The following is an 11,302-nucleotide window of genomic DNA, read 5'->3' as shown; positions in this document are numbered from 1 at the left end:
GAAATAACAATGTACATATAGAATAACTTGAATACAGCAGTAGAAAATGATATGTGAAGGTGGACCACAAAACTAATAATTGTATTATCTGCGCTAATTGGGATGAAAAGAAGACCTGACTGAAAATAAAACACAATATAATTTATCAAAATATAAAAGGAAATGTAATATCCTGAAACAATATGACAATAATATTATTAACTACAGAAATTGAATATAAGCTAAATAAATCAATAATACACTACAATGTATAATAAAACCTAAAGGAGGTGGATCCTAAAAAACCTGGTATTACCGGTATAAGGATTGTATTGTGGGATACTCAAAGAATGTAATTTTACATCAATTGATGCAACATATTTGAAGTCCCGTATCTAGTTCAATAGAACTCAATCAAGGTTCTGTGAACATCTGTAATAGCGATGCTGGCTTTGAGGTATAATCATACACTGTGCACACAATATATGGACAGGGGGAGCCAAAGGGAGGCACTTCTCCAAACACAGGTACCAGGCATCAACTTTCTGTCAGATAAGTACAGTTCTGTAACTCTGGTGTTGTGCCCAGCCTCAACCTTAACTGCAACAAAGTGTCAGCTGTGCAGTACAATGTCTGTCTCCAGGGCTCCACAATAGTCAGGCGTGCACGATCTTGTAGATCTCCTGATGTGCCCAGTTTCCACTGGGACAGTGGCAGCGTGTCCAGCCGCATCTCCAGAACAAACAGCAAGTGTCAGCGAGTATACACAGTGAGCCCAGTAGTTGGCTCTGACATGTTTCGCACCACAGCATGGGAGCAGTCGTCTTTTCATCCCAATTAGCGCAGATAATACAATTATAAGTAAAGGAACGAAAAGCACATGAGGGAAGAGGGCCCTGCTCGTGAGAGCTTACATTCTAAAAGAGAAGGTACAGACAGGGGTGACACAGATGGGGTAGACAGTGAGCATGGGATATAGGGTTAGGATGACAGATGGATGGATTCCTATTTTACAGTATGTGAGGAAGTCATTAAGATTTACGCCACTGACATTCTACTTTACGTGTAGGTGTCTGTGGAAAGCCATAAAAGAAAGGAAAGATGGTGCGCTGTAATTCAAATGTTGTCCAGTATGGGAACCAGCTGCTGACACCTGAGGGATCAGATTCAGTGTGATTTACCGCTGGCCGCATGGCCGGCGGTTCAAATAGCGACAGCGGCATCCCGGCAGCACTGAAAATCCTGATAGTCGAAAGGTAAGTACTTGCTGAACTATTCTACCCCCTAAGCTTCCCTTAGGGGTGCCTAACCTCCCCCTAAGTGCCTAAATCTAACCACCCCTTCCCCGCCGCCTGAACCCAAGTTCCCTGGGGGAGTTCCTAACCCCACCTTCTACAACATAAACCTAAGCTCATGGGGGGGGTGGGGTGCCTAACCCCAAGTCCCCCCCGGAAACCCTAAACCTAACCCTCCCCCGTGCGGCTGTCCGTGCCCGGCTTATCTTCGATCTGTAATCCGGGTGTCGGGCTCCCGGAGTAGAGAAAATGACAGGCATCAGGATTTCGATGCCTGTCATTTAACCCTTGCCAGGATTAGACAGTTGGGAAGCCGGCGGTCGGGTTTCCATCCATCGGCTTCCCGATGGATCTTGCACAAATCCTCACAAAAAACCACAAAATGTAAAAAAAGGTGTCTGCGCTAGTTCCAATACAAAATAACCCAAGACTACAGTCTTGGGTTATTTTGTATTGGAACTAGCACAGACACCTTTTTCACAGTCAGTGGAAAGCCATGGTTATTTCAGTTTACATGAAGTTTGATGGGTAGCTGAAGCCACTTCATCAAGGGCTATTTAAAGAGTTTGGTTAAGGTGTGAACCAGCAGTCTCAGGTAAATGTAGAAAGTAGTTGTTGTAAAGAGATGTTCAGATGTAAAATAATGATAAGTTGTGATCAAAATGTGTGGATTCCATAAGGCACATTTATTGATTTGGTAGGTGATGGGGGGCACGTGAGGTTTGCAGGATATTTATTCCATAGTAAATCTGCTGTATGTATGTATGTATGCATGTATGTATGTATGCATGCATGTATGTATGCATGTATGTATGCATGTATGTATGCATGTATGTATGCATGCATGCATGCATGCATGCATGTATGCATGTATGTATGCATGCATGCATGTATGCATGCATGTATGCATGCATGCATGTATGCATGCATGTATTTCTTTATAGACATTGGCCCTCATTCAGAGCCGGACGCTCTGAGCAGAGCGCTCGCTCTCAATGAGGGCTGTCCTCCATAAAAATGGAGCGTCTTCCTGGACGCTCGTATAGCTGTGGGTCACCACCCACAGCTCATACGAGCGTGCAGGATGATGGTCGCGATGGTCTTGACCATCGCCAGTGCGACCAGAAGCCTGTGGTCGGAGTTTTCGACCACAAGCCCTGGAGTGATTTTGGCTCTATCAGAGCCAAAATCACTCCCACTGACATCACTAGAGATGTCAGTGGGGCCGGCTTCAGACGGTAGGCGTTCCCTTGGGAACGCCTCCGTCTGGGAGGCACGCCCCTGGCACGCCCACCAAAGGGGGCGTGCTGTCAATCAACATCGACAGCACGCCCCCTTTGATCAGACACAACGAGCGAAGGAAAGTCCTTCGCTCGTCGCGTCTGGCGCATGCGCACGACGGAGCTCCCTCCGTCGTGCGCATGCGCAGTGCACACCATCGACCCACTTGCGAGCGGACAGCCGCTTGCGAGTGGGTCTGAATGAGGCCCATTATTAGTATCCATTATGAAAATATAATATAATCTTCTCATTTAACTACAAGTAAAATCTATATATTGCACATCTGGTATTTTTGAAGGTGATTGTGAATAATTGAAAAATGAAAGTGAGTGGTGAAATATTATATAACAATGTATATAAAAAATAGAATATGATGTATAGAAGTGAAATTAAAATATTGATAGATCATAAGAAGTAAAAATATGGAAAAATCTGATATCATTATATGATATATCCTATATGTGATGGTGCAGTGAAAAAAAATAATTAAAAAACTAGAAGACTAGAGCAAATTGGGACAGGAGGTTGGGGGGAGCCTGCTTGTGGGAAGATGAACTGGGGGAGAGACAGAGACTTAAGCTGGAGAGGGGTTAACAGAGCAGCAGGGATTAATGAGAAAGCCCTATTCAGGGACAAAGAATGAGAAATATTGAGAGAGCATGAAAGAGAAAGGCTATAGAAAATAGACTACCTGAGAGAGATTGTGAGATACATCTAAATAAAGTCAGCAACCATTTACTAAGATATCCTGAGCAATAGACCCATACTGATAGAGACTAGTTTTTTGGAGAACACAGCACAAGGAAAGATATCCTTTATATTGCACTGACTAAGGTTTTCCTAGACTCAGCATTAGCCCAAATTACTGTGTTAACACCAGGACCAGGATTTTCTTGCTAGAGACTGCTAGAACGCTCTCAGCACTGTATGGCAGTCACTAGGATGCGCTTTGTACTGTATAGTGGCCTTGGAAATTATATTTGTTTTAATTCTTTCACTTCGTAGCATTGTAAATTTGAATTAAAAATACACAGTTCTTACAATACTATTATATTTTTGGATAAATACAAAATACATTGAGTGCAGCACTCAGTTTACTGTTAAGTGACCCCAGCTAAAATAATCTTGATTTGATAAGTACTTTAGCTTGAATTTTCTTTATCTGCACAGTCAATAAACAATGACAGGATGAACTCTGACTAAACACTTGTGTATTAAAATAAGCTGTGGACAATATACAAACAAAATGACCGTGGTTAAAAGCAATATTTCTGTAACTGTCAATTTACCTTCATATTACAGATGACAGTTACGGTTTGAACTTTGTAAATCTAAAGCCTAACGCATCTGAAAGCCAATTGAAAGAGCTGGCATGCGTTTGCTGACATTGGAAGCAATGAGTCCTATTGTGAAACCATTTGCATGCATTACAGTAAACAGTATTTAACAGTGGGCCTTAATACAGCTCTGCCCATAAAACCTAAGTTTATTATTACTACTGGTCTCAATTTAAGGTTCACAAATAGGACTGTATCTACCAGCAGCAGAGGCTGAGAAGAAAAACGAAATAACTTTTTAACACAGGCCTAGAAATGTTAAATTGTGTCCGCCACAGTCGGCTAATCTAACAAATAAGAGATTTGTGCAAGATAGAGCCATACATTCTAACACGTGAAAGGATCAGAATTAAGATATCATAAATTACTGTGTAGTTGCAGGCCCAGTTGTATTAGGACCAGTCTAGGCACTAACAGTATGCATATCCATCAGCTGTCTAGAGGCAGAAATTAGCACTCTACCTGCGATCACCTACTTCATGAAGCCAAACTAGTGCTGTATCTACAATTACCGGGAACTGGCAACCTGCCTGTGGTAGCAACTACAGGAGATCAGAAACTGTTACTAGTTGTAACACAGTAGTCAGATCCCTGAACATGTATACTCACCAACATCCACAGATGTGTCCTTCTACACCTTTGCTAAGGTCGTCCTAAAAAGCCCCCTAGCCGTGCCACGTCTGGCGAGACTATGCAAGCGCATTATTTGCAGAAAAAGTGTCTAAGACACAATGCGATGCGACTAGGACACCAGCAGACTGTGCCGATTCATTTATATGCAACACACTTATATCTGTGTGCGACCAAGTCTCAGAATCTGTATATGAAGTGGCCACAGCTTTTTTTCTTTCCAAGTTCCGTTGCGCTTCATATACAGACTCAGGTGCACACAACTGTATATAAGTGTCACTTAATCATCACAATCTGCTGGTGCGTTTTAAGCTGCCCATACACGGTGCGATATAGCAGCCGATCCGACAGATTGGTACGACATCGCTACTATAGTGCACCATTTGTGGGCATGATATCGGCCAGTGCGCACTCCTGTGGGGTCGTATATTGCACCTCCAGATGTTACTGCATGTTCACTTGATCTGGGGATGCGATGTACGATCCCATGCAGCGCTATGCAGGTGGGGGAGGGGGTGCCGGCATATCGGGGGGTAGAGCAGCGGATCGCTCCATGCGCATGGACCGCGGAATATGTCGGCCATCGGATCAGCCAAGGTGCATATCGCACAGTGTATAGGTAACTTTAGTCACACTGCATTGCGACTTAAGATATATTTTCAGCAATAAAAAAAAAAAAAAAGACACCAGACGCAAGCATAGTAGCACAGGACGAGGCTGCTCACCACGCCAGGCAAGTCACGCTGTGTGGCGTATTGATGCTAGCACACAAGAAACATTTTTTGGCTACCTTACACATCAAGTGTTTATTTTTAAGGAGATATTTAACGATCAGTCCTTGCACAAAGAACGCAGCAACTCTTGGGGCTCCAGTTTCCTTTCACAACCCAAAGACATACTGCTAGGTTACCGTATATACTCGAGTATAAGCCGAGTTTTTCAGAACATTTTTTGTGCAGAAAAAAGCACCCCCTCGGCTTATACTCGAGTGAAGTGTAGCGCTGACCGGACGGAGTTCGGTCAGCGCTACACAGCACAAACACACAGCCGCCGGAGCCGGCAGCTGTGTGTTTGCTGTAATCAGCAGCCGCTGAGAGTCTGTCAGACTCTCATCGGCTGCTGCTGCTCCCTCTGCGGGAGCCATCTTCCGGCTCCTGCAGTGGGTAATGGGAGAGACATCATGAGTAATGACGTCTCTCCCATGCAAAGCAGCCGGAGGAGCTGTTAGCGGCGGGACCAGGAGCGGGAGTTTCAGTGATTTTTTTTTCTTATTCTTATTACGTCTCTCTCTACTGGGGGGTGGGGGGATTACTACAAGGGGCACTAGCAGGGGGAGTGATTACTACCAGGGGGGATTACCACCAGGGGGGGGGGGGGGATCACCACTGGGGCTACTACCATTTTACCACTGGGGTACTACCAGGGGGGGGATTACCACTGGGGCACTACCAGGGGGGGGGGGGGGGATTACCACTGGGGGCACTGAAAGGGGGGGGGGGGGGGATTACCACTGGGGGCACTACCAGCTGCTGCTGTTTCCCACCCTAGGCTTATACTCGAGTCAATACGTTTTCCCAGTTTTTTGTGGTAAAAGTAGGTACCTCGGCTTATATTCGGGTCGACTTATACTCGAGTATATACGGTAATTAGCTTCTGACAAAAATTAGGCCCAGTGTACATCCATATAATAAGGAATACAGATTGTAAGCTCCAATGGTGCAGGTACCGATGTGAATGACTAAATATTCTTTGCAAAACACTGCGTAATATGTGCATGCAAAACCAATAGTGGCTAAAAAAACAGAGCTAATTTCATCAGAAAACAATTAATACTCCAGAATGTCATCAAACTGTTTGCACATTGCCACATTTACATTTTGTTCCTCGTCACCTGTATGTGATTTGATCACAATCACTTCAAAAGTAGCGCAGAGTACCTTATAAGATGGAGCGATATGGTGACTTTCATAGCACAATTCACTTTTAAACAGTTATACTTATTTAACAATCCCACATCTAGAAACACCTAAAATCTACCACACTGAGCAGGGCAGTGGGCACCCTACGGACTTCTGCATTGTGGAATAACAGATTGTTTCCAGTGTGTATACAGGGACTGTCACAGTCTGAAGGCACTTGCCACTGTCAGGAAAGTTTCTCTCTTCATGTCAACAAATGGCAAAAGGAGAAGTTTACACAATGTTGTGTCATTCTTGCAGAGTCTCTCTCCAGTTAGCACCCATTTCACAAACTAACCTCAAATAGTGTGATGTTAAAAAAAAAAAAAAAAAGTATTTTTAATGCCTGTACAGTTATTACGGGGTTGGGAACCTGGTATGATGCCACCCTATTACGAAAGATGGTTGTGTAAAACAAGAAAATTACCATTTAGGCCCATAATCAATTTGAGGCGAAAAGTCTGTACTTTTCGCCTGCTGGACTTTTTGCCTGTTTAGCAGGCGGAAAAATATCGCACGCGTCCCCGCTTATCCCCGTATTCAATTTCTAAGGACACAAAAACGGGACCAGGCGAAACTGGAACAGGTAAATAGTCCTGTCAATTTTTGGGAAATCATCCTGGCAGCCGCCTAAAAGATGTCCTGACATGGGGGATCACTATGGGTACCCCCGTTTTTGCATGCTGAAGGGAAGTCTGTTTTTTAAATAGCCGTGGCAGATGCATAAATGCGGCTTTGAAGAACTGATGAAGAATAGCATTTAGCAATTTTTTGGGGGAAAAGTAACTATGCCCATCAAATTTGGGGTACATGAAAATAGGTGCAAGCATATTTTTAAGTTACTAATATGTTTTTTCAAAATTCTTCAAAAAAAAAAAAAAAAAAAAAAAGCACCTGCCGCTACCACCTGCAATGAATAACACCTGCTGCACACTTGGGAACCCCTCTGGAATCAATTTTGCTATTTTAGAAATTTGTCTCCTATTTTTTTTATTCACCCCCAAAATTAACGTACATTTTGTGGGGTGTCCCAATTTTTTATTTAGATTTTTTTTTTTTAACACATTACTTTTAGGGGACATTCCCGGGGATGCAGGCTATTTTTTTTTTTTTTTTTTTTTTTTTTTTTAAAAGTCTGCACCCCTAAACCCAGTTCTGCACTTTTTTTCGCCATGTATTACATGGAGAATTGTTATCACCGTTTTCTAACAAAGATTTTTCACACCGGCGAAAAGTTTTTGAAATTGAATACGGGGGATAATTGAAACAGGCGAAAATTACGTATTGCCGATAACGTTTTTTTTTTGCTTCAAATTGAATACGGGCCTCTGGTGGAATTAGCCCTAACACATTTCATTAATGTTTGCCATCAATTTAGACAAGACGGCTGCACAAGTAAAAGGAGCTGACCAATAACTTATAAAAGATACAAAGGGGAAAAAATACAGCAAGTACATAGCATGTACTATGTGTGTACAGTATGAGGCACATGACATTAACATCTGCAATAACGACAACAAAAGCTAAACATTGCAAAGAAGTTCCACTATATGGGTGAAGTTTGTACATTGTCCCTGTTTGTTTGTGGATTCCCTCCCACGGTCCAAAAAACAGGTGGGTTAATTTGCTCCTGATAAAATGGACCTGTGTGTGGTCCTGAAGCTTGGACTTAATGTAATTGGTTACATTATTATTTGTGCAGAGCTGTGTAAGATGATAGCTCTATATTAACCAATAGATAACCAATGGCTTATTGCTATCTCAATATTCCTAAAAACTATACAACACAAACTGATACTGTAAAACAGAACAAAAACAGAATTTTTTCTTCTTTATGTAAAATGCAAAAAGAAAAAACACGTAAATAAAAAGTTTAAATAAAGTACAATACACTGACACCAGTAAGCGTGTTCAAAATAAACCCTATATTATCTACCTACATGCCAAATAAGCACAATGCGGTGTGTGAAGGAATTGAACGCTCAGTTGCTTTTACAAAAAAGATCCCATTTTGGATGCAGTCACTTTCTTAAAACCAAAGCATGTCAAGGCCATGCATACACTCCCAATGTTAGGCAGACAATAGGTGAACTCAAATAATTACTGAGAGAGTGGGATTCAGGATCTACAGATCTATAGACACATTGAAGCTATATTTAACAAAAATCAATGGGAATAAGAGGTGCATTCACTTTGATTAGTATCTAGTGGACTTGTTACTATAACCACAAATATGAAATTATCTTGTAATCGTGCTTTCTAATCTAGCTTTTGTATACAAAGAGTAAATATATATATATATATATATATATTTATTTTTTTTTTTTTTTAAATAACATTCGTGCAAGAACATTACATTCAATCATATGTTCCAAGAATCATATGCATGTAATCAAAGTCAGGATTTTTACCCCAACACAACAGTTTCACAATCACTACAGTCTCAACAGTTGCCTAACTGAGGAGGCGGCTCTGGATTTCATACCAATTCTTTCAACTCTTGCCAGACAGCAGCAATCTGACGGTGCACAAGAGAGAAGGGCATATGGCAGACTGGCGGATGGTACAAGCATCAGGCTTACAAACCTCCTCCCCCAAAAACAGCCTTGTGCATACATGAAAGATAGAACCAATGACATGACTTATGAAATTACATGACACAAGCAGAGTCATACACTTCAATTCTGGGATAGTAAGAAAAGGATAGGATGATAGAATCCACTGTGGCTCAAATGAGAGTGAAACAAGAAAGTACTATGCCTTAAAATGACAGTGTATGTAGGGATCCCCTGCCACAGAAGTAGTGGTGCTACAGAGAAATGATTAAGCTTCTACCTTACAAACCTGAAGTCACAACCACAGTTTCAGTTTTAACAGCACATGATAAGTTTCAGTGCCAAATACAGAGAGATAAAGCCAAGGGGATGCCCATCACTGGCACCTTTGTTACATTAGATATTGCAAGTACTGTCGGCAGCAAAAAGGTCAGTATTGCAGGAGCCAATAACCTCCAGCTCAGACGCCCAAATAGGTGACATCTAATATCTACTTGGGCAATTTAAGTAATTAAAGACACTGAATAAGCCAAGGGTAAAATAAGTGTACATATCCTAAACAATTGCTGGTATTTTCCCCCAGATAAATGTTCACATTTTACTTATGACTGTTACAAATATAAAGTTCTGCCTGTGGGAACATGTTCATTAATAAAACCCTCCAATAGGCTTAAATATTAGAAAGAAGACAGCAGGTTTATGTTTTAACAGAGCTAGTTTTGATGTTAACTCAATTTTATGGCAGAAGATTGTCTGAGTAGATATACCAGTAGAACGCCACATCCCTGCAATCCAGTACAAATGCTGTTAGGCAAAGTTCGGAATAATATTTCTCAGCAGAGTATCTGCATCAGTGCACTCTGTGATTCTGACACTTGCATGTTGGTGCATAGTTGTCTTCTGCATCAAAGGAATTGTACTTTGACCAGATGACACAGAGTGGCAGCCCAGCGACTGATAATTCAATTAAAGACCCCCTAACGTACCAAGTACTCTCTCCGACAACATAGCCACAATGCTGTACCGAGGGCCATCTCCGACAACAGGGCCACCATGCTGTACCGAGGGCCCTCTCCAACAATTGAGTCACCATGCTGTATAAAGGACCCTCTCCGACAACTGAACCACCATACTGTACTGAGACCCCTCATCGACAACAGTGAACATGCTGTACTGAGAACGCTCTCCGACAACATAGCCACCATAATGCAATATGAACCTTCTCCGACAACCCCTGAGTTAAGAGCAAGGGAAGTGCAGAGTGAAAGAGCCGGCTGTCAGCCTGTCACTAACTCCCGCCCATCATGTCCCCAGCACTCTCCGTGTCCCCAGGCACTCGGGGAAGGGGAGGGGGCACTCACCAGGGGTCGAACTCGTGAATGATGCTCTCGAAGCGGATGACTGCGAAGAGCCTGGAGCTGAAGCCGGCCAGCCAGGCCAGGAACAGGATGGTGAAGGAGAGCAGGGACTGCCAGCCGGCGGGCTGCGACAAGCCCCCCGATAGCCCTCCCCCGGGGGAGTGCACACCCACGCTGCTGCTGCTGCTGTTGGCAGAGGAGCCTGATCCGGAGCGCCCGGAGATCAGGGCGGGGGAGGAGGCCCCGGAGCTGGCGGCTGCCGCTTTGTGCTTGTTATCCAGGGCTGCGTGCTCCGCCATGTTGGATGTCCCCCCCGCTGGCCGCTCCTCCTCCTCCCGGGGTGGAGGTGTGTGCTGGGGCGGGAGAGGGACGCTCGGTGACGGTTGGCGGAGGGAGGTATAGCACGCGCGGGCACGCAGCTCGCTAGTCCCCGTGTCCGGCTTCCTTCGCCCGTGTCGCTGTCAATGTATGTACCGGCGGCCTGCTCGCTCCCGCTGTCCACATCACACTCCCAGCGCTGACAGTCCGGGAAGGGCCGCGGTACCACTAACAAGCAGCAGCCGGCTGCTGCTCCACAACTCTGCGCTCCAATGACATTTCCTATTCAGAGCCTAGCGATGGGAGGGGCCTCACCTTGAGGCCACACCTACACAAACCGAACCTTAACAGACAGCCAGTAGAAAAGCGACAGGTACGTGAAAGGCGGTGCTATGCGAATTCAACAGCCAGTCGCAGACAATAGACTTGCAGGCCACGCCTTATTCTCTGGCGATGACATCACGCTAAGGCGGAGCCTATGGGAACACTTCCCCGTGGGGCCTATGGCACGTGCTGTCAGATGAACGGGAAAGAGAGAAGTGTGAAATGACTGACGGCTGGTGTCAGCCAATAGCGTAGCGGTGTGACGCG

The 11,302-nt window shown here is 44.0% G+C and overlaps 1 protein-coding gene across 1 annotated transcript in view; it reads right to left on the bottom strand.

Moving 5' to 3' along the window:
* Positions 1-11,026, bottom strand: part of STT3B (STT3 oligosaccharyltransferase complex catalytic subunit B) — a 120,340-nt gene extending 109,314 nt beyond the window's left edge. The window contains exon 1 of the mRNA XM_088462765.1: positions 10,397-11,026. Coding sequence (XP_088318891.1) covers positions 10,397-10,692 — 296 coding nt within the window. The 5' untranslated portion in view covers positions 10,693-11,026. The remainder of the gene's footprint in view (positions 1-10,396) is intronic.
* Positions 11,027-11,302: the final 276 nt, after the last annotated feature.

The sequence above is a fragment of the Taudactylus pleione genome, unplaced genomic scaffold (assembly GCF_031769625.1).
Source record: "Taudactylus pleione unplaced genomic scaffold, aTauple2 ptg000053l, whole genome shotgun sequence".
Taxonomy (NCBI): Eukaryota; Metazoa; Chordata; class Amphibia; order Anura; family Myobatrachidae; genus Taudactylus; species Taudactylus pleione.
The sequence above is the reverse complement of the archived record's forward strand: the minus strand, read 5'-3'. Positions and strand labels throughout refer to the sequence as shown.